Genomic DNA, 23,089 nt, shown 5'->3' with positions numbered 1-23,089 from the left:
GCTTCACTCCTCACCTGCAAAGAGCCACCCCTTACTAAGCGCCTCCCATCACTTGCACAGCCCCGCGCAACATAGCACTACGCCCTCCAGGAACCCCTCTTTTCACCCGCGCAGCCCCGCCCTTCACCAGGCCCCACTCATCTGCATAGACATGCCTCTCGCCACGTCCCACTTCTCCCTTGCCCACTTCCCCCTCCTTCTACTGTCCACATCCTGCTGCTGGCCCCACCCCGCCCCTTTCGTCAAGCCGGCCGCGCCCCTTTTACCCGTGAGCACGCTTCTCCCCTTGCCGCCTCCTTCGGCATGTCGGCCCCGCTCCTCCCGCCCATCGCCCTCTGCACCGCCCTCCCGCCCCTCCCAGAGCAGTGGAGGCCCGCCCTTTTCATCTACAGCCTATCGCAGAGGACGTTGCCGTTCGCGCTGACCAATAGGAGTGGTGGCCGTCACAGCAAGCCCCGCCCCACGCCCTACGTCGCGTTAAGTGGGGTCCCTCGCCAGCCCCGAGCTGGTCTTACGCCATGTGGCGCTGTGGCGCGCGGAGGGGGTTGAGTTCTCTGAGGCGGCTGAGCGGCGGGTGAGGCGCTGCGGTCGGCGGCTAGAAGTGCTCGGCGTGCTGGCTCCCGGGAGAGGAAGGTCCAGGGCGGGCCGGAGACGTAGGGGTCCCTGCGCCCAAGCCTTGCAGCTCCCCGCACTGTGGGCGCCCCGCACCCCGAGGCCCTGCCGGGGCCTTCCTTGGGCTCCCACATCCGGGGTTCTGAGGCCGGAGGACCCCGGGGCGATGCCCCGGGCTGGGGGCCGGGTCTGCCCGTGGCGCTCCTGGCAGGGCCCTCCTTTGGAGTGGGCTTTAATGGGGGTAGTAAATGGGGCCGGCAGTTGCGGTTCTCGCTGGTGTCTTTGCTCCTAGTTCATTTTTGTTGGAGGCCGAGTCCTTAAGAGACCCGAGGAGCCCACAGCCCACTCTTAAAGTCCGGCTGTGTTCAGAGAACTGAAGCCTCCCGGAATTTAACTTTTTTTGGTTTTTTAACGACTCAGTTTATGGGGGAAAAAACTGACGAAGCGGTTTAGTGCTCATGGTAATCCACGAGCCCGTATTTAATGTAACAGTTCAGCGCTGCCGGCCCAGGCCCGGGGGAGACACGGGGCGTCCGTGGCGTGAGTTTGGCAGCAGGTTACTGGAAAGTTCGGGGGAGACCCTGGCCTTACCGCTCATGGGTTTCCTATCATGTCCTTGCTCATAAGTAACTTCTTAAAATGCGTCTCTGTCCCATAATTCTGAAATTTGCTAAATCAGTAAGCAAATGTTGACTACAGCATATCTTCATAATGTTGACAGTGACTGAATAGGTGTTTTCTTTTCCCCTGTATATATCTTTAAAATATTTTGGTGGGATATATTAATGTAGAAAAGCCCGTAAGACATATAGTACAATTTGAGAAAATAAAGTGTTTTTTTTTTTTTTTTTTTGAAGAGACGGGATCTTGCTCTGTTGCCCAGGCTGGTTTAGAACTCCTGGGCTCAAGTGATCCCCCTCCTCAGCCTCTCACATTGCTGGGCTTACAGGCGTAAGCCATCTCATCCAGGTGAGAATAATTAGAAAAGAAGTAGGTTGGGCGCGGTGGCTCACGCCGGTAACCGCAGCATGTTGAGAGGCCAAGGCGAGCGGACCACTTGAAGTCAGGAGTTTAAGACCAGCCTGGCCAACATGGTGAAACCGCGTCCCTACTAAAAATACAAAAATTAGCTGGGCGTGGTGGTGAGCACTTGTCGTCCCAGCCACTCAGGAGGCTGAGGCAGAAGAATTGCTTGAACCCAGGAGGTGGAGGTTGCAGTGAGCCGAGATTGCACCACTGCACTCTAGCCTGGGCAACAGAGCAAGACTCTTGTCTCAAAAAAAAAAAAAAAGTGTCCGCATGACCAAGCTGAAGATTTCCCCTAACTGCTCATAACCCTCTCCCTCCCGCTTAGATTAGCACTATCATACAGAAATGTCCTTGCTTTTTAAAAATATTTTACCATCTCTATGCATTCTGACAGTATCTTGTTACCTGTTTGAATAATACCTGTTTAGGATAATACTGTATCGTGTGTATCTTTTGTTTAACATTATGTGACCTTCATCTTTGTTATATGCAGTTGTAGGCACTTTTGTTGGTTAGTTTTTTTTTTTAATTGAATGATTAGTCTGCAGTTTATCCATTCGCTGTCGTTACACCTCCAGGTGAGTTGAGTTTGGGACTATCAGAGTTTGTGCTGACAATCTTGTCTGTGAGTGCTGGTGCAGCAGTGTAAGGTGTGGAGGATGTAGACCAAGAGGTGAACGGATTTCCAGTATTCAGATTTTTTTTTTTTTTTTTTTTTTTTGACGCCCAGGCTGGAGTGTAGTGGCGTGATCTCGGCCCACTGCAACCTCTGCTTCCCGGTTTCAACGATTCTCCTGCCTCAGCCTCCCAAGTATCTGGGACTACAGGCACCTGCCACCACGCCTGGCTAATTTTTGTATTTTTAGTAGAGACTGGGTTTCACCATATTGGCCAGGCTGGTCTGGAACTCTTCGGCTTCCCAAAGTGCTGGGATTACAGGTGTGAACCACCATGCCCTGCCTGCTTAGCTTTCTAAAGAATGCCAAGTGTTTTTCCAAAGTTGTTCCACTTTGTACTCCCTGTGGGACAGGTAGCAGTGTACGTAGCAGTATGAGAGCAGTATGACTAGCAGTGTGTGAGAGCTCCTGGTAATATTAGGCTTTTTAAAAAGTTTTCACCAATTCGGTAGGCATGTAATGGGATTTAACTGTAGTGTGAATTTCTTCCAATATTTTGAAGGCTTGTGAGGATTCTGTGAGGAAAAGAAGCCCTTTTGTTTAAGAGTTTCTTAAGGGGAATTTAAACCATAATTGTATTATAGTTATTTTTGAACATGTATAAAGAAAAGGTTTCCAACACTGAAGCTTTAGGTAAGATAAAAGGTCATTAAAATGGGAAGGGTCTTACCAGAAATTAGTTTTCTGGAATGTGCAAGATTTTGGAAGATGCAGTATTTAATTTTTATCTAATTAATGATCTTTATCATGTAAGAGTATTTTCACTATGTGGCTGAATAATGTTAGCCAGATAATTTTCCTGCAGCTCATCTAACTTAGATGACCTTTAGTCTAGACATGCACACCACAGAGCGTGGCGATGGAACAGTAACCGGGCTTGTGAGAGGGCTCTACAGTATCAACTAGGAGACAAGATCCACGGATTCACCATAAACCAGGTATGGGTCCTTCTCGGCACCTCCTCATAAATCCACATACATTGCAGGTGTGGTTTCTGGCATAGGTACGGGCCCTTTAGGGTGGAGACTAGCCTTGTCCTCGTGTCCCAAGGCCCTGGCCCAGCTCCTGTTGCATGATGGCTACTCGGCTGAACAAAGCTTGTGAGAGAAATGACCCCCGGTCCCTTCCTGGAATCCCGCGAAGCCTGATTCTTGTCAGATTTGAGAGAGTAACACTTCCAGCTGGGTCTGTCATCAGACACACTCAGGTTTCTGCAGCCAAACCTGATGATTCGCTGAGTGTGAGCACGAAGACTCAGTGCCCTGATCTGTTCAGTCAGGTTTTGCCATCAAATAGTTTGCTCTAAACTTCTGCAGAATCTTTCAGTTTTCTGAGCCTTTTGGGTTTCAAAATTATAAAGAAGAAATTGTGGACTTATACTTACTTGGGTTTATATTAAAATGGATTCATTTTTGTTTTGTTATTTGCTTAAGTCTTTTCCTTTTTTTTTTTTTTTTTTTTTTAGCATAGTAACTAAAAATGACCACACTTCACATATTTGGCCAGCTGTTGGCTCTGTGCTATGCTTGATGTTGTAGCAAATTTAAAAAACAACTTACCGTCTAGAAAGACTGATGCGGCTGTGACTGGAAGCACATGGTGGATGCCATGCGGAGGGCCAAGGACAAGGGTGGGAGCTGCTGCTGCTGCTGCTGCTGCTGGGGGGAAAGGGAAGAGCTCCTGGAGAGGGTGGTGTAAGAAAGCAGCTGCCTCTGGGCAGGGCTCCAGCAAGGGAACCAGCGCAGTGACTAGGGGGTCCCAGGCAAGGTCCAGGCATGGGAGTCCTGACAACAGACTCAGAGCATTTGTGAAATCCTGCAAAGTGAGGGCAAAGACACCTCACTCTGGGTGAGGCCCTTCTTAATAGTAGCCAGTACTATAAACTCACTCCTTTATTTTTCAAATTTTATAGAAATGTACTTATTTTTGAGACTGGGACTCACCATGTCACCCAGGCTGGAGTGCAGTGGGATGATCTGGGCTCACTGCAGCCTCAAACTTCTGGGCTCAAGCGATCCTCTCACCTCAGTCTCCCAAGTAACTGGGACAAGGTGCCCCCACGCCTGGCTCATTGTGTGTGTGTGTGTGTGTGTGTGTGTGTGTAGGTGGAAACTTGCTTTGTTGTCTAGGCTGGTCTCAAACTCCTGGGTTCAAGTAATCCCCTTGTCTTGTGTATTAGTCTAATCTCACACTGCTATGAAGAAATACCCAAGACTGGGTAATTTATAAAGAATGACCTAAAGAGTAAAGAGGTTTAATTGACTCACAGTTCTGCATGGCTGGGGAGGCCTCAGGAAACTTACAATCGTGGTGGAAGGCACCTCTTCACAGGGTGGCAGGGAAGAGAATGACAAGTGAAGGGGAAAGCCCCTTATAAAACTGTCAGATCTCGTGAGAGCGTACTCACTGTCACGAGAATAATATGGGGGGAACCGCTCTCATGATTCAATCACCTCCTACCAGGTCCCTCCCACAACATGTGGGGATTATGGGAACTACAATTCAAGATGAGATTTGGGTGGGGACGCAGCCAAACCATATCACCTTGGTTTTCCAAAGTGCTGGGATTAAAGGTGTGAGCCACTGTGTCCAGCCATAGAAACTTACGATAAGTCATGTTTCTTGTTTGAGAAATAGCTACCATGAGCGCTATTATTATTAAAGCTATATATTGTTAGAAAGCAGACATCTCACTGTATCTGCTGATTTTAAATGCATTGATCATCTGTTACAAAGTACGGTAAGCTTGGAAACGAGTAATTTAACAGCGGTAGATGATGCAGGTCGTAGTGGGCCACTTATGCATGGTGGTTGGATGGCAGGCTCCCTAGATTGGGCTGAGGAGACCCGAGGTCTCACCTCTGCCAGCGACTTGCTGTGTGTGCTTGGCCAGGTGACTCATGGCACCCGGACGGAGTGGGTGGCAAGTGTTGTGATCACAGGGACGTGGTATGTGATTGAGGGAGAGGGCCGGCTGGCATGACTGAAAGAGAAGACAGTTTCTTTCATACCGAAAAGTATGGACACTTACCAGGAGGCTTACCTAAAGTAAGGTCGGGGGCCAGAATATGGAGCCACTGCCCCATCTCAAGAATAGCTACAACTTACTGTCCTAGGACAAAGGGGAAATGAGGCTTGAGACTCAATAATTTTAGTAGAAATCTGTTATATTTTACAATTTCACTTTTCATTTGTACCCAGCTAGTGATTATACTCTGTATCCATTTTCCACACAAAATCCCAAGGACCTTCAGAATCTCCTCTCGGTGTATTTGGACGCCACCTTTTTCCCATGTTTACACGAGCTGGATTTCTGGTATGTCATGAGTGATTAACTAGTTGATGCAGACTTTAGTATTTGAGTCACTGTCAGCTTATAATTATTTGTCCTCAGGCAGGAAGGATGGCGGCTGGAACACGAGAATCCTAGCGACCCCAGACACCCTTGGTCTTTAAAGGAGTCGTCTTTAGTGAGATGAAGGGAGGGTTTGTAAGTTTTCTTTCTTTTTAATGTTGTGTTCAGCTTACCTTACCCATGTACAGAACCATGATACAGACACATCTGGAAGGTGGTTGATTTTTATATAATATTCTCATTATAGGTGACATGTTCTTGGATTAGCTAGGTCAGTGCTGTGAGCAGAAGCCAGGGGATTAGCGGGGCCAGGATGCTGTCTCAGACCATGTCTGACGACCCCCGTGTATGATCTGCAGCGAGAGAAAAGCTCTTTTCATACCACTATCAACACATTGTCTTTTTCACTCATTCTTGCCCAAGTACATGGTGTACTTTCTAGAGGCTGCGTGGCGAGGTGTGTGACACGCACCAAGCTGCATACAGAGCAGATGGGGGAGTCCAGCTTCACCTCTGACCCAGACACTACAGAGGTTTGCAAAAAAGGCAACACAGCATCACTCTAAGTAGTCAGTTTTTTACTTTGTTATGAGAAATATTTTTCAAACATATTTATATTATCATGTAATGATGGCTTACCTTAATGCATAAGTAGTTTGTAAATGTCTCAGCTTTAATTTAGAATATAGAAAAATTATATAAACACACACAGGCACCTACACAGGCAAAAAAGCCCACATAATCAAAAGCTGCTTGGGTCCTCATTAAAACCCTTTTATGCCTCGTGTTCCATTATTGGAATCCTAAGCTTGTGGGAGTTATTTGTATCCTACAGCTCAAGGTCATTGCCAAGGTCTGAATTTTTACAAAAAAAATTGCAACCTCAGGCATAAATGGGTTAATTTTTCAGAGTGTAAAGGAGCCTTGAGACCATTCTGGATTAAGAGCTGCTGTCCTGGGCCCGTGTCTTCATGTCCCCTTGTGACTTTGACAACCTGCCTGTGCTGGTGTCCCTGGGGCTCGTGGGTGGCCTGCTCTCTGACTCCCGTAGCCCCCCTCAGCTGGTGAACTATTTCTTACCTTTCATTCTCAATTTGGTGGTCTTTTCTTCCAAGGAGCCTTCTTAAAACTCAAGTTAGGGTGAGAGCTTCTCCCCACTTCCCTCCTGGCTGGTGGGCAGACCTGGTGATCCCTCCAATTTGCAACACACATCAAAAAGTCCATTGTTCTCAATCCTTGGGTCCTGTGCATGGGTGATGAGTGATTGAATACGGTGTTAAACAATGCCTGCAGGGGTGTCTTTTTTTTGTTGTTGTTACCATTAGAACAGTTTTATTTGCAAAGTATTACAGGCATATGCACCAGAATGTGATCAATTGGCTATATTGTAAGTAATGTGGTATGTGTGTATTATTTTAAATGTATATATTCTTATTTATTTCACATTTCAAGACAGACAATGAGAGGATATTCCCCCAGCACCTTCAAAATAGACTTCTTCCCGACCACACGTACTCAGTGGTCTCCAGGGGTGACCCACTGTGCATCCCGGAGCTTATGTGGGAGCAGCTTAAGCAATTTCATACCACTCACTATCACCCAAGCAATGCTAGGTAATATTTTGTTGGAAAAGTTTGATGGTGGATTGTGGAAAGTTAACTTGTTTGTGTTCTTCCAATTTCATGACATGGCGTCTCTCACATTTAGCAATGCTTAGCTTCGAGCCTCTCCTTGGCATGGAGAAGTGCTCTTCCGATAGTGGATGCAGTCACAGAACCTTCATCACATCCTCACTTTCTGATCTATCGCTTGTTTCTTATGTCACTAGTATAAGGTCATTATAGTAATAATATAGTTATACGTATCCTATAAAACACTAATAATTTACATATAAATGCTAATGTAAAAACATATTTGCAAGGTTAGTTTATATAAAAACAATTATGAAAACTTTCAAGTATACAGAAAAGTAGACTAGGATAATGAGCCCCTAAACACTTATCACATAATAGATATCCTTTTCCTTGTGAAGTTTTTGGAAGTAAATTATAAATGTCATCATTTACCACTAAATATTTGAATTTGTGACCTGAAAACATGATTTTTTCTTACATGAGCTAATGCCATTTTCAGTTTTAATAGAATAAAACATACTTTCATAAAACTGCCTATTTCTTATTCCATATTCACATTTTCTAGTTGGCCCCAAAGTGTTTGCTGCACAGGGTCCCACAGATCACACCTGGTCAGCCCGGGTCTCTCCTGGGCACCCTCTCGGGGACGGCAGAGGAGTGTGCAGGCCGGGTTTCCTCCAGGCGCTCTCACTTTCCAGGTGTCCTGGCTGCTCCTGTGTGGTGTTGGGTGCCATGTTCCTGTGTTTCCTGAGAACTGGAACTTAGATCCAAAGCCTTAGTTTGAGTCAGGCTGCGCCTTTTTAAGCAGAGTCCCTCGTGGGGAGTTCTGCATTGATGGCCACATCCTACCATCGTGTGAGGCCTGCTTGCCTCCACCGGGGGGTCTCACACCAGCAGGGTGCATGCTGAGAGTCGGCCACTGTCTTGTGAAGATCTGCTTTCTCCCTTCAGCCACAGACCATCTGGTGCACTTGAGTTTCTGGTGTCCTGTGATAATTCCTCATCAACCTATTAATGGTTTTCATATTCATTGAGGATTATTGCCTGAATCATTTATTAGAGTTTGTGAAGTTTTCAAATTCTGTAATTCTTCATTCGTTTGCTGGACTTCTTCAAAGAAGAGTTCCACATCAGCTGGGGCTCTTGGGTTATCTTGAAATATGGTTCTGTGGAAAAGGCAGGGACGGCTGCTCTCCCTGGGAAGTCCAGTTTGAGGAGGAGGGGTGGTGCAGGAACTACCTCTAATGTTGACAGAAGAAGCTGTCTTTTTTTTTTTTAAAGACAGGGTCTGGTTCTGTCCCCCAGGCTGGACTACAATAGCATGGTCTTAGCTTACTGCAGCCTCAGCCTCCTGGGCCACCTCAGCCACCTGAGTAGCTGGGACTACAGATGTGCACCCCCATGCCCAGCTAGTGCTTATGTTTTTTTGTAGAGACAGAGTCTCGCCGTGGTGCCCAGGCTGGTCTCGATCTCCTGAGTTCAAACAGTCTGCCCACCTTGACCTCCCAAAGTGCTGGGATTACAGGTGTGAGCCACTGCGCCCAACATGGAGAAAAGAGTTCTTTCTTTTCTTCTTTTTTTCCCCCCAGTCGTCTTTGTTTTGTTTTTTAGTACCACTGTGACCTCACAAATATTTCTGTATATGTATATATTTGAGACCATGTGATCAGATGGAATTTATTTATTTTTATGCCGACATTTGCCACAGCTGTTGGCCCATTTTGGTCTCACTTCTTTGGTTTGTATGCCCCCATCCCCACCTCCCTAACGCAGGCACAGCCAGGCCTTCCTCCTCCAGAGGCTCAACTGTCTGTTTCCCAGGGAGCTCTGATTTCTGTGGCTAGTGGGGAAGGGCCTTTGGAGAGTAGCATCGGGACACTAGGGGTGGTGATTGCTCCTGGATTCTCTCAACCCCGAGAGTGTAAAATTTGTTTCTAAATTCTAGAATGAGAAATTTCTGAAGGTTCTTTAAGATACTAGTTCCCCAAACCTTAACCATAGCTCAGACAACATAGTAAAGAAAAAGATAAATTCTGTCATTGTAACCTTTTTCTTCTGGTTGAATAAATGTGTTATCTTTATTAACATGTATAACCTTGAACTTGTTGCCAAAAATTGACTTTTGTGAAATTGTCAGTTGGATTACTCTATTACTGTACCTAGGGTTATAAAGTATTTTAACAAATACTTCGTTTGGTTTTTGTCACATCTCTAGATGAAGTTTAAAATGAAAGATCAATTTCTGGCTAGGTGTGTTGGCTCATGCCTGCAAATTCAAGCACTTTGGGAGGCTAAGATGGGAGAATTGCTTGAGGCCAGGAGTTTGAGACCAGCAAGAGTAACCGTGAGAACCCATCTCTAAAACTTAAAAATTAGCCCACTGGGCATGGTAGCTCAAACCTGTAATTCTAGCACTTTGGGAGGCCGAGGCGGGGAGATCACCTGAGGTCAGGAGTTCAAGACCAGCCTAACCAACGTGGTGAAACCCTATCTCTACTAAAAGTACAAAAATTAGCTGGGTGTGGTGGCAGGCGCCTGTAGTCCCAGCGACTCAGGAGGCTGAGGCAGGAGAATGCTGTGAACCCGGGAGGAGGAGCTTGCAGTGAGTGGAGATGGCGCCATCGCACTCCAGCCTGGACGACAGAGCGAGACACTGTCTCAAAAAAAAAAAAAAAAAAAAAAAGCTGGACATGATACACAAGGTGACCCCAGGAGACTCCTGTGCAGAGTAGAAACACACCCCAGCACTAAACTCAGTCCCTGAAGTCCCTGCGGGATTCTCCCCACCCCCCACCCCTGGGTCCACCTGTACCCACCTGGAAAGAACAGTGACACCGCCCCACAGCAGGAGCACCATCAGCGGCCACGGCACCCCAGGTAGCTGGGCCACCCCCAGGGTTTCACAGGTGGAGAGGGAGCCTGGGAACGTGCATTTCTAGCAATTTCCAGGTGACGGGGCACTACACTTTTAAAAATACACAATACTAGGTCTTGAAAGGACTTCTATTCACTTGCACGTTGGTGGGATGGAGCCCTACATTGCAAAGGGCTTTTCTTCACGTGTCCTCCTTGAGCTCAGGGGCTGGCAGCACTTGGTGGGACCTAGTAGGGTGTCCCTTGCTGACTGCACACCCACAGCTAGAGCCCAGGCCCGGATGATTCTCACAGGAAGCCCGCAGAGCTCCTGACACCTCCCTGGAGGTATGAGAAAGCTGAGGCTCTGAGGGGGATAAACTGATTACTGGAAGGTAACGACCTTAGTGAAGTGGTGAAGCTACAGGGTAAACCCTAGTTTTATTTCCTTTTAACTTTCAAGACTTCCTGATTTCCTCTATTACGATACCTGTGCCTTAGAGTCACCAATGGGAACTTGAAGGAAAATAATGCCTGCTGAGGCCAGATGCTCATTTAATTGCCTGGGGGTGGAGCCTGTTTGGTTCTAAGCCCTCCCTCTGAACTTCTGAATGGTGAGGACTGCAAATCAGCTGCCTCCTGCTGGGCCCTGCAGGGTGAAACCTGATGAAGCCCCAGGAACATTCAGTGAGGGGTTAGGAGGGAGGAGAACACGGGTGGATGAAAAGCAAGAAGGAAATGCACCAGCATTCACTGGCAGGCTCTGTCACCCACAGGACAGGGATAAAGACGTGCACACCTGCAGTGCGGACTTTCACAGCCTGGCAATGAGGGCTTTCAGCCTCACAGGTAAATGTCACCTGTTTCACCACCTCCTTAGGGCTGTTCTAGGGCCCCGGCACACAGCCATTTGGGACAAAGGGCAGTTTCAGTGTCTTTCACTCCACGCTCAAGCTACAGATTGTCCTTATAGCTCAGGTATCCTGGGGATAATCCATCTTGTTTTGTTTTGGTTTTGGGAGCCCAACCCAAGAATCAAATAACTTTCCTAAGGATTTCCAGGAGAAAACATCTTCCCACCAAAGAAGAACCTTACCATTTGGAAAAACACCTCCTGGTAATTTGCAAAAAAACCCAGTTTTCTGGGAAGTGATAATCTTGTCATGAGAACCAAAGATAAAGTTGGAGATAATGAGGGAGTGGTTACATAGGAAATATGTGGTCATTACTCTGATCAATTAGTAAATCACTTTCTTCATATGATATACTTTTTAACAGCTTCTTCCTTGAGTCAGTCATCCCCGGCCCACACCAGGGCCTAGCAAGAATGACTTAGGTCACCTGGCTTATTTCCTGGCTACTTGGAGGAGATGGATTTCCCAGTTTACAAATCTCAGCTTCCTAGGATTCTATTCTGATAAAATCTAAATTGTATTTTTTTTTAAAAAAAGGAATAGGCTGGACACGATGGCTCACGCCTGTAATCCCAGCGCTTTAGGAGGCCAAGGCAGGCAGATCACGAGGTCAGGAGATTGAGACCATCCTGGCTAACAGGGTGAAATTCCTCTCTGCTGAAAATACAAAGAAAACTGAGCCGGCCGTGGTGGCATGCGCCTGTAGTCCTAGCTACTTGGGCGGCTGAGGCAAGAGAATCGCTTGAACCCGGGAGGCGGAGGTTGCAGTGAGCCGAGATTGCGCCACTGCACTCCAGCCTGGGTAACAGAGCGAGATTCCCTCTCAAAAAAAAAAACAAAAAAAGAATAGATGAACTCTAGTGAAATAATCTAGGTCTATCCTTTTACCTCCTCCGTTGTCTGGAGTAATAAAGCTCCCTGCCTCGCCCTCTCTCACAGCACTGAACTGCTTTTCCTGAATTTTCCCACACTGCTGATCATTCACTTGCTAATTTCGATGCATACATTCTTTTTGAGAAAGTCAGTTTGCCAACTCCTCCCACTGGTTTGTCAGAAAATGAGGTTACACTGCGCTGATCTCACTCCTGCTGCCAAACCTCCTTCTAGGGGTCTCTCCTTTGATAATGCAGGGATTATGTAGGCATGGGGAGGTGGGATACCAAGGGGGGATTCTGTCGACGGTGCTGTTCCCCCCTCCCCAGCCCCGCCGGTTCAAAGTCATCGAGCCGGGGGGCCTCTCTGACTATCTGGACTGTGCAGACCACCGTGTCTTCCGGTAGGGTCAGGGGAGGGCTTGAGATAAATCTGTAGGGCTCAACCACCAGCCACTGTCCACCTCAGGTGCCCCAAGCGCCATCTCTGCCGGGAGCTATGTGGATGCATCGGTGACAAAATGGAAAGCCTCTGGTCCTGGCGGAGCTTGTTCCAATCAGGAGAGACCCGAAAGCAAGAAACACAGTGAACAAATGCATGATGCCCAGGGGTGGATGGCCGTAAGCACTGAGGAGAAAAATAGCAAGTGGGGTGGGGGGTGTTAAGAGGGTGGAGGATGGAGATGGGCTGCCATTGACAATCGGAGAGCCTGCAGACCTGCCTGAGAGTGACGTTTGGGGAAAGAAGGAAAGGGAAGAAGGTGAGGGAGGTTAGCTAAGTGGACATCTGGGAAAGAGCTCAGGCAGCAGAGGGGCTGGGGTGGGGGCGCGCTGGCAGCCTGCTGCATTCCAGGGTCCTCTGTGTGGCTGGGACGGTGTCGGCCCTCCCCTGCCCATCCCTCAGGGCCTTCGCAGAAACACTCACACGGGGACCTTCTATGTACAGGCAGCACACGCCACCCATCGCCGTGACCACACTGTCCCTCAGAGGAGCCGCTGGCCACGTGTGTCCCGTCCACATGGAGATGTACTTGAAGATTCTTTACACACTGGGTTTCAAAGACTTAAGTATGGAAAACAGTGTAAAATATTAATAACACAATAACTGATTGTTATCAAAATAGTGGGCTGAATAGAAAATATAGTTTGTTTATTTATAGATAGGGTCTCACTTTATTTATTTATTTATTTATTTATTTATTTATTTATAGATAGGGTCTCACTCTGTTGCCCAGGCTGGAGTGAACCGGTGCAGTCACAGCTCACTGAAGCCTCCAACTCCTGGGCTCAGGCAATCCTCCCACCTCAATGTCCCACGGGGCTGGGACTGTAGGTGTGCACTGCCACATCCAACTAATTGTTTTGTATTTTTTGTAGAGACTGGGTCTCGCCATGCTGCCCAGGCTGGCCTCAAACTCCTGGGCTCAAGTGATCCACCTGCCTTGGGCTCCCAAAGTGCTGGGATTACAGGCGTGAGTCATGGCACCCAGCGTCCCCCCCTCCGGACCTGCCTTTCTTTAATGTGGCAACTAGATCATTTAAAATTGCATATATAACACAGGCCACCCATGCAAGCCTCAATCCTGGGAGATGCTCCCGTTGGAGAAACCTTCAAGAAGCGGATCTGCTTGGATTTGCAAACGGCCCCTCTGGCCCCAGGGGGATCTGCTGTGCAGAGCTGCTCTGGACTCAGCTCTTCAATACTGCCCTTGAGTGTACTGGGCACCTCCTGACTTTCGACCAGCACAAAGCTCCTTATTAAACGCTGACAAAAATTCCTTCCATTCCAGGTGCCATAATGGATTCATTAATCTCCTATTGATAGTTTTTTGCTGGTTTTCCCACTTTTTGCTATTCTAAGCACTGCTGCGAAGACTCTCCTTTTACCCCACCTGCCTGTGTCTGCTGCAGCTCACATGCTCCGCCTTCCAGCTGTCATAGCTGAGTCCCTGGGTCTCCTCGGCGGGGTGTGTCTGTGGGCACAAGGCTGCCCTGCCACATGCCCCACCCCATAACCTTCCATCTGTGGCCGCTCCTTGTGAGACCCTAAACTCACGACCTCCCCTCCTGTCCTCTCCTCTCCACAAAGCCACCCTTATCGGAGACAGTCAGTCTGCTTCCCAGTTCCCCCAAGGCGAATCCAAAGTCCTCCACTGGCCCACCCACCTCTACCGACTCCTCCCTCACCCTCCGGTCAGGTCAAAGGGCCCCAACCAGAGGCTCCCCGGGCCCTTTCATAAGACAGGAGCTTTTCTTCTCAGGTCCGGCTACAGGTACATTGTACCCGCACCTCACCGCAGGAGTGAGAGCCGCAGGGGCGGAGAGGGCTTAGTTCTTTTGCCTAAAGCCTGCCCTGACTCACCGAAGGCGGTCGTTAATGTGCGCAATGATTACAGAAACACAGAAATAAGGCTGGGGGTGGTGGCTCAAGCCTGTTATCCCAGCACTTTGGGAGGCCGAGGCAGGTGGAGCGCTTGAGGTCAGGAGTTCGAGACCAACCTGACCAACATGGTGAAACCCCATCTCTACTAAAGATACAAAAAAAAAAAAAAAAAGGTGGGCATGGTGGCACATGTCTATAATCCCAACTACTTGGGAGACTGGGACAGGAAAATCACTTGAACCCGGGAGGCAGAGGTTGCAGTGAGCCCAGATCAAGCCACTGCACTCCAGGCTGGGCAACAGAGCGAGACTCCATCTCAACGTCCCCCACCCGCCCCGCCACACACACAAACAAAATCTTAATCGTAGTAAGACACAGCTGAAAAGATATGACGGAATGACTCCCCGAGGCTACTGGATGCCACTCCTTCAATCATTTTCCATTCAGAAAACTTCAGATCAGATCATTTACATATGTACATTAAGACAAGGGGTCCTATATTAATGAATCTTCTCCGTCAAAATCCTGGTCAAAGTCAGAAAACAATCCCACCGGACTCCTGGGAGCATCTGATGTTGGAGAAACCTGGAGAAGTGGAGAAGCTGATCTGCAGGATTTGCAAACCGCGGCACTGCCCCCAGGGGGACCCGCAGCACCGGCGCCTCCCCGTGAGAGTCGGAGCCTCACTGAGACCCACACAGTCAGGATCTGCACCTCCAAAGGCTCCCCCAGGCGGCTCTGGGCACACGGAAGCTGGGAAGACAGCAAATGGGCCCCGGGGTTGGGGGGGCCCAGCACAGTCCAGCCTTTTCTCTTTTGCCTCCTGAAGACTTTCACTGTGGATGTGTGTTAGGGAAGGGGGGAGTGAAGAAAGAGACAGGGAGAGAAGATAGAGACTGAGTGATGCCTCCATTCTGCAGAGAAAAACACCGAGGCCCTATCTCAGCACTCGAGACAGTGGGGCCACGGCGGGACTTATTAAGTCTCTGCCTCTCAGTGCTCTGATCTGCCATGTGTCTGGCTGCCTCTTCCATCCTGACAAGCACAATGACTGTAATTCCAAAGTACTGGGAGTTGGGGGTGAAGATGCAGAGAACGGAGGAGTGGGGAGGGAAACGGCAGCCTCTGGGCAGCTACTCTCTAATAAACACGAACACAACACCAGAAAGGGCTTGTAGAAAAGAAACATAAAATGCAACCCAACTACTGACACATGGCCCTCTGTTCCATATTCACCCGCACGTTCTTAACAGAAACGCAACTGTGAACATGCAATCTGGTATCCTGACATTTGCCCTGACCAGGTTGTTACCGCATCTTCATCTTTCTAATTTTAATTGCTTCTGACGGCCCATCCGACTGGTCGAGCTTATTTAAAGAGCCCTGATTCTCCCTGATAAAAGGTTGGAGTCCTGTATCAAAAGCTTTTAGTTTTCTGTAACCAAGGGGGAAAACATGCTTCTTTTGAAAGATGACAAAATGTCTAGCTTCGAAGGGTCATCCGAGTATGGCACACAAGGTGGTCTGCATTCATAGAAAATGATGCCATCATATAAATCTCCCACTGTGTGACGGGGTGACACCATCACTCATCATCTGCCTCCCAGACCCAGTAAGTTTTGCAAAATTAATTACTGCACTTTACACTGAAAAGATCCCATCAAAGAATGTGTGTGCACAGGATGGTGAGGGGCGCCGGAGCTGTGTGAGGAGAAATGGCACTGTTCTCAGTTTCCTCTTCCATCCTACTGGGCTCTGAAGCATTGCTTCGGAGATTTTCAATTTTATCTTATAATTAAATAATATGAACTCTACTGGGGGAAGAAAAGCAGCCCATCACATTGGTATTAAGCCTTAATATCATTTTTGCCATCTTGACTCCTATCGCTATAAAAAGTCATTTTCTGTTCCCCTCACAAAACCACCCAAGGAATATTGCTTCAGATACCAAAGGTGCCCATGTGGGGCTCAAGCCTGGTGTCCAATAAATATGTGTGTCATTGACCTAATGCATGTCCAGTCAATTGAAACCTCACACTTCTGACTTCGGTTTTTAGGTTGTAATCTTGAAGTCTTAACAGTTTATACGCATTGACCTGAGGATATTGGAAACTTTTGATTAGAGAAGGTTGAATTCCTCTAAAGGACTTCATGAATGAAGAAGACAGCTAGAACCCCTGGTTTCCTGCTCCTCAGTGGAGATTCCAGGCGGGAGGCAGGCAGCAAACGCTTGCGTTCCTGTCAAGCGCCAGGCGTGGTGCTGGGCGCAGGATGGACACCAGTGAAGACACAGCTACACGCAGCCCTGAACATCCCTGCAGCAGCCACAGGGCCTGGCCACACCAGGGAGCTCTGTGAACTCAGGGAAGCCGGTACACCTCGGGCATCCCTTGCTCATGTGTAAAGTGGGGATAAGTCAGTGCCCAGGATCACTGAGGGCCTGCCACATAACAGAGTCACTAAACGCTAGCTATTCTCACTAGGATTGGAAAGGTTGAAGCTTACTACATTTCTGTGAACTTTCTATAAATACTGTATTGATGTTCACGTCACCACAGGCAAAAAGGACGCCGCTTTCGCATCCAGCCCACCCTAAGAATGCCCCTGGACTTCCCAGTACACTCAGCTCCACCAGGTACCAGGCCCTGCAGAAGCCACAACCTGTGACGAAGACAATGAGTCACTCTTGGTGTGTGGCACAGCGTGATGTGGCGGTGGGTACTTAGTCATGGTCAGTCCGCGATCCAGAGCTGTGGAGCTTATTTTAAGTTGGGTGAAAATCAATTTAAGTTTCCAGATATGTCTTGGGACAACAGAAGATACCCAAAGAAGCAGGGAAAAAAAAAAATAAAAAACAAAAACCCAGAGCCTGAGACAGAAGATACCCAAAGAAGAAGGAAAAAACAAAAACAAAAACAAAAACAAAAAACCCAGCCTGAGAAATACTTTCTTCATTCAAGGCCTGGGGAGTCAGGAATACAGGAAAGATATTTTCAATTTTATATTATAATTAAATAATATGAACTCTACTGGGAGGAGAAAAGCAGCCCATCGCGTTGGTATTAAGCCTTAATATCATTTTTGCCACCTTGACTCCTATCGCTATAAAAAGTTATTTTCTGTTCCCCTTACAAAACCACCCAAAGAATATCTGCGTAATTTTGAGCAAGTTGGGTTTTGCTCACTTTTGAGCATTAACTAGAATAAGGAGCTTCACCAAGAAAGGCCCCTGAAAAGCATGGTGGAGGCCTGACATGACGGCTCAGGTCTGTAATTCTAGCTCTTTGGGAGGCCAAGGCAGGAGGCTCACTAGAGGAGGCCAGGAGTTCAAGACCAGTCTCAGCAGCATAGTGAGATCCTGTCTCTACAAATAATAATAACAATTAGCCGGTCATGATGCTGCATTCCTGTCTTCCCTGCTACTCAGAAGGCTGAGGCAGGAGGATCACTTGAGCCCAGGAGTTTGAGGCTGCAGTGAGCTGTAACGGCACCACTACACTCCAGCCTGGGTGACAGAGCCAGACATAAGTACTCTTCGTGGTCTAAGGGAGAGTACAATATTTGGAATTAGGATCTGTTTTGCTCCTACCACAATCGCGTATGCACCTCACTCCCTTACCTAAGTTATTTTTCTTTGTGAGTCTTTCTCCCCACTTCCAAAATGAGGGCATGCCTCTCTTGGGACCATGTATCTAGGCTTGGAGATAAGAATTGTAAAGCTCCTAGTATACAAAATATTTTCAACAAATGGTAGCTATGGTCATTTTAATATATTGAATTGTACCATAATTTCACATCTGACAGATAATTCCCCTGAAATTGATACTTGAATGTGAATGTGTTCTCTGACCTCCAGCTACAGGCAATAGTCTTCTATGTCAGGGAAAATCAAGTACTAATATAGAATCAGAATAAAATGGCAAAAAGAATGGGGGCACAACAGATAAATTCTCGAGGAATAACTTACTTAAAGGATTTGTAAATCTGTGGCAGCTAAGACCAGGCCCTCTAAGCACATCTGGAGGTGAACTTCCTTAAAAGAAATGGGTCCAAATGCTCCAACAGGTTCAAGATCATACCTCGGAAGGGTAAAGCTCTTTACAGAGTTTACAAAAAAATTGTGACTTCGGCTCTGCCAGGGAAAGAAAGCCCAGGCGACCCGCCATGGCGGGCTTTCCCAGGGACAGCCCAGGTGTGACCCACGTGGGCTCAAGGCCACCGTATTTGATGCCATCTGCAGAGCTGAGAGCAGCTGTCTCCCATTAACCCGAGGCTGTACCAACCAAGCCACGTTCCCACATAATACTGGTTTCCAAAGTACCTTTTTCCCCAGAAGAGAAGAGGCGTGGACTTACTAACCTCCAATATGTGTAACTCCTCCCAGGTGGCAAAACCAGGGCAACAGAGAACACGGAGATTCTGCCAATGTATCCTAATTTCACGTACCTGTACACAAACTCCCAAGCATTTTAGCAAGCTTTTGGACATGGAGCTCAAAAGAATGACCCATAAATACTTTCCAATACATACAGCATCTTAATGTGTTTTTCTTTCTTTTTTATTTTTTGTAGACACAGAGTCTCATTATGTGGTCCAGGCTGCTCTGGAACTCCTGGGCTCAAGTGACCCTCCTGCCTCAGCCTCCGAAAGCACTCGCATGACAAGCATGAGCCACTGTGCAGGACCCACAGCACTTAAATTCCAAAATCACCTTGAAACCCTGACCTTCCACCTGCCCTGGTGGCTTCCAGAGGTCAGTTCCTCTTCCCGTGCCGAAGGTTTCTTGTCTTTCGCGGCCCAGGTAAGGTCACTCCAGGTGCTCCCTCTGCTTTTGAAGGCCTTTGACTGAGAAGCCACTCTGGGTCCTATTAGGACCCCAAGGCGGCTCCATTCGTACTCGCACATCTCCCGGCCGGTTTAAGTCACGCTGGCTAGGCTACTTCCACTTCACTCTCCTAATTTCTCCAATCCCATCCTCTGCTGCATCACCTTTTCTTTCTCTGAGAACCCAACCCTGCAGGAGGAACGCTGATGCTGGGGTCCTTTAACTAGAACGCTAACGCCAGAGCACTTCCCCGGGCGCTGGGGGGCGGGCTGCCGGGCGGGGCCTGGCGCTGCCACCGGGGTGTCCCGCGGGGAGGGGGGCGCTGGGCCTAGGGAGGCTGCGCTGCTGGCTCGGGGAGCGCGCGGCGTACGGATGTCAGGGCCAGGGCGCATGGAGACGACGGGCCGGGCATCACGTAGGCGCTCGCGGCGGGCGGGGCGGCGCTGACAGCGCCCCAACATGCAGCACCCGTGCCGCCCCGAGCGCTCAAGGGCGAAGGGAAGGTCACCGGGACCGAGGGCGGGGGCCCATTCCCGCTCCATCCTTGTGCAGTGCGCGGTCCCGAAACGGGAGGAAATCCGCCATCCGCGCCTTTCCACGCATCTGCGGCAGGAGGAACCGGGAAAATAAAAATCAAAACCCAGCCCCGGGCGCGTCGCGTCTCCAGCCCGCGCTATCACTAAGGCTCCCAGGTGGCGTTCGCCTGGGAAGCGCCGATCTACCCGCCAGGGGCTGCGCGGCCTGGGGCGCTCCACCGTCCGGTCACCGGCGCCCTCACGTGCACCCGGGGCCTGGGGCGCGCAGTCTCCACCACCTCCGGCCCTTCAATGTTAAATGTCCTCCTGGCGCGCCCGCGTCGTGGACCCAGACTCGGGTCCCTCCTGGAGAGCCGCTTCCACATTGCAGGGCAGGGGAAACCCAGAACCCGCGCCGCGGCGCCGCTGACGTCCCGGAGTCCCCGCTTCCTGGTCCTTCTCGTCCGCGGAGGTCTGCGGGGAGGGCCTGGGACCCATTTTAGTTTTCGGTTTTCTCACGAGCCGAAAGGCAACAGCACATGCGAGCGCAGGAAACCCATTTTTAAAATCTCCCAGCGGAAACGCGAGGGGCTGCCGGACCGCCTCGGAGACGCCAGGCGGGAACCCAGAGCACTCCCTCCGCGTCCCGCATTGCAGCAGCCAGGACCCCGCCCACGCCGCGCGGGGCACGAGGCGACAGGAGGCGCGCGGGGACCCGGCCATTTCTTCCTCGACATGCTGGGGGGCGGCGTGGGGCGGAGTTGAAGGGCGGGGGGCCACTTAGGAAGTGATCGCGCTGTACCCACGCTTCGGAGGGGAAGCCCGGCCGGGTCCTACAGCTCAGAGGCAGAACGACTCCCGAGGGTCCTCCAGGCGACCCCCTCTGTCAGGCTCAATTTAAAACATAAACCGGAGGGGGTGGAAAGCTCACTATCTTCCGGATGGAGGTTCCTACCGCCATGTCCCTTCCTCCTCCGCCCCACCCGGCAAGGACCCGGGGGCTGCCTTGCTGGCTCATGCCGCCCCGCAGGTACCCCTGCCGCTGCCGGGCACGGGCTTCTCCCCAGTTCTCCCCATCGCTTCCCCGCTCTTCTCCCTGGTTCTTCCCATCGCTCCTCCACCTTTCCCCGCGTCCTCCCGTCGCTTCCCCCCTCTTCTGCCCCATCCCCCAAATCCCCTTCGCCTTGTTCTCCTCGGCTCCGTCCGCCCCTCCCTCGCCGCCGGGAGGGAGGTGCGCACCTTGAGCATCCTCGCCTCTGGTCAGCACGCCGACTGCCTTGCCGGCCCCGGAGAGGTGCTCCAGGAACTTCCGCAAGGAGCCCTTAGGGGCCTGGGAGTCGTCAGTGTCCATGGCGAGGAGGTCGAGAGGAGCCGCTAGTCCCGGTGCGCAGTAGGCAATGTGGACCCTGCCCGCGCCCGCGGGAGTCGGAACTGCTGCCCCGCCCCGCCCCAGGGCCAATGGGCGGTGACGGGCGGGGCCCGAGCGCACGGGAGGGGCTGCGGGAGCGGGGGCGTGGCTAGGTGCAGGGAAAGGGGCAGGTGCGGGCGGGGTGCGGGAGTGGGCAGGAGCACCTACGCCGGGGTCGTCGTAGGTGGGGGCCGTGCTAGCGGTGAGGTGGGCCGCAGACGTGGGGATAGCGCCACAGGTAGGCGGGGTCCCTGCGGGTGGGGCCGCGTCTCTGGTGCTCGAGACTCGCGGGTGGGCTGGAAGGCTCTGGTTGGGGACTTCAGAGATGCCCGGAGTGCCACAGGTGGGGGCAGGGGAAGCGTCCGGGGGAGGGGAGACCACAGGGGGGCGGGGGTCACATCGTTTGGGGGGCGCGCCAGGGTGGGGCGGGATAGAACGCGGGGAGCATCTCCCGGGCCGGGTGAGGGAGACCTTGAGTGGGCGCGAACGTCTGGGCGGGGGGAAGCCCTGCACTTGCGGGGAGCGCCGATGGCGGGGCGGGGTGGAATTGGGGCGTGGAGACCCCACCTGGATGCGGAAGTTCGCAGCAGGCCCGGCCGCTCCGGCGGTTGTTGGCGCAGAGCCCCGCTGCGCGCACAGCTTCTAGTTGCCGGCAGGATTCCTCCTGGGGCTGCGCTGGGAGCCTCCGGGCGCGGCTTCCTCGACCTTCGCCCCCAGGTATTCTCTGTAGTCTGAGGTCGGGAAGGACGAACGGAGAGTAGATCCTCCAGGTGGTGGGAAAAACTGAGCGCGGCGGGCTTAGCTATGACGAAGCTGCGATTTCCCGGGCCCACGGGGGCTGTGGCGTCCACTCGGTTCCTGCTAATCCCACTGTATTATAAGGTGGGGAGAGTCAGCTTGCATAGTGAAACCAAAGAGAGCTGCGAGATGGAGAGTGAGAGTGAGAAACCAAGAGAGTGAGACACACACACACACACACACACACACACACACAAACAAACACACAGAGAGAGAGAGGGAAAGAGAGGGAGAGTGAGAGAGACAGAGAGAGAGACAGAAAAAGTCAGAGAAGCAGAGACACAGAGAGACATAGAAAGATAGAGAAAGATGAGGGGAAGAGAGAAACAGAGACACACAGAGTCTTAAAAAGAGACACAGAGAGACAGAGCAACCAGGAGAGAGACACAGAGAGGGAGAAACAGAGACAATTTAAACCAAAAGAGAAAAACAGACCAGAAAAGAAAAACAACTAGTAGAGCTCGGAACTGCGAAGGTGGCATCATTCCGTTAGTCTCGGGTTTTGCTTCCTGGGTTTGTGACATGGTCAGAGTCCTTGTCTTTGATTTCCTAACACAAGTTGTTAAAGTTGGAAGTGAGTGTGAAATTGAGTTAGTCTAGCTTTATTCTTTCACGGATGAGAAGTGAATTATCTTCAGCAAGGTGGGTGCAGGCGTGGTCCCCGGGGGTCACTGTGGTGAACAGGCTGCCCTTGTGGGCAGCCAAGTTCGTCATCACTGGGACAGAGCCCAGGACACTTCCCTGGCTGGCCAGCCTTTTCCTAGAACCCCACACATTGCAAATGATGGAGTCCAGATCTATACCATAAAGAAACGAGGGTGGTTACAGAAAGCACCACGATCTCAGCTGAGTGGCTCTGAGCACCCCAACGTTGGGGCACCTCGGTACAGGTTGGGGCAGCTCAGGCTGTGCCCAGCAGGGAGGCCGGCCCGATCAAGCTGCGGTCTCCACCCTGAGAGTGTGGGCTCCTTCCCCCAGCGCGGGTTAAAGCATCGTGTGTCCACCTGTGCAGTGACTGGTCCCAGTGGCCCTGGAGGGCTGAAACCCTGGGTCCCGCCACTGGTTCAGGGCATCCGTTTCCCCTTCCTGCAGTTCCTGTGTCTGTGTGTCCAGGGGGCTCTGATCCGTGTCTTAGGACCATGGCTGAGGGGACAAGTTCACCCGCTTTGGAGCTGGCCCGGATCTTGGTTCTGTGGATCCTCGCTGTGTGGCTC

The 23,089-nt window shown here is 50.5% G+C and overlaps 1 protein-coding gene and 2 long non-coding RNA genes across 5 annotated transcripts; 1 reads left to right on the top strand and 2 right to left on the bottom strand.

The window, feature by feature from the left end:
- The first annotated feature begins 363 nt into the window (after positions 1 to 363).
- On the top strand, positions 364 to 9,494 carry LOC140711097 (uncharacterized). Of its 3 annotated transcripts, XR_012092234.1 has the most exons (4): positions 364 to 574; positions 2,372 to 3,256; positions 3,784 to 5,808; positions 7,126 to 9,494. It is a non-coding gene; the product is annotated as an uncharacterized lncRNA (long non-coding RNA). The 3 variants fall into 3 exon arrangements; XR_012092235.1 differs by lacking the exon at positions 7,126 to 9,494 and having other exon boundaries at positions 448 to 574; positions 5,520 to 6,203; XR_012092233.1 differs by lacking the exon at positions 7,126 to 9,494 and having other exon boundaries at positions 448 to 574; positions 3,784 to 6,203.
- LOC140711099 (uncharacterized) lies at positions 6,789 to 21,736 on the bottom strand. Its single transcript, XR_012092240.1, has 2 exons — positions 21,645 to 21,736; positions 6,789 to 6,916 (listed from the first exon to the last, which is right to left on the bottom strand). It is a non-coding gene; the product is annotated as an uncharacterized lncRNA (long non-coding RNA).
- LOC140711094 (uncharacterized) lies at positions 18,870 to 21,637 on the bottom strand. The gene is made up of 3 exons (XM_073014020.1): positions 20,909 to 21,637; positions 19,877 to 20,156; positions 18,870 to 19,757 (listed from the first exon to the last, which is right to left on the bottom strand). Exons 1-3 carry the CDS (start codon positions 21,018 to 21,020, stop codon positions 19,277 to 19,279), a joined length of 873 nt encoding a protein of 290 aa, XP_072870121.1. The 5' UTR covers positions 21,021 to 21,637; the 3' UTR covers positions 18,870 to 19,276.
- Positions 21,737 to 23,089: the final 1,353 nt, after the last annotated feature.

This window comes from Chlorocebus sabaeus, unplaced genomic scaffold, assembly GCF_047675955.1.
Source record: "Chlorocebus sabaeus isolate Y175 unplaced genomic scaffold, mChlSab1.0.hap1 unalloc_scaffold_152, whole genome shotgun sequence".
Taxonomy (NCBI): Eukaryota; Metazoa; Chordata; class Mammalia; order Primates; family Cercopithecidae; genus Chlorocebus; species Chlorocebus sabaeus.
This window is presented reverse-complemented; position numbering and strand designations above follow the sequence as displayed.

Excerpts from the sequence above, each read along its gene's own strand:
- LOC140711094 (XM_073014020.1), bottom strand. The coding sequence starts at position 21,020 with ATGGACACTGACGACTCCCAGGCCCCTAAGGGCTCCTTGCGGAAGTTC. Across the intron at positions 20,157-20,908 it reads CAGAGGCGAGGATGCTCAAG|GCCCTCCCCGCAGACCTCCG; the intron begins GTGCGCACCTCC and ends AATGGGTCCCAG. Across the intron at positions 19,758-19,876 it reads GGCCGCGCAGCCCCTGGCGG|ATGCGTGGAAAGGCGCGGAT; the intron begins GTAGATCGGCGC and ends CTCCTGCCGCAG.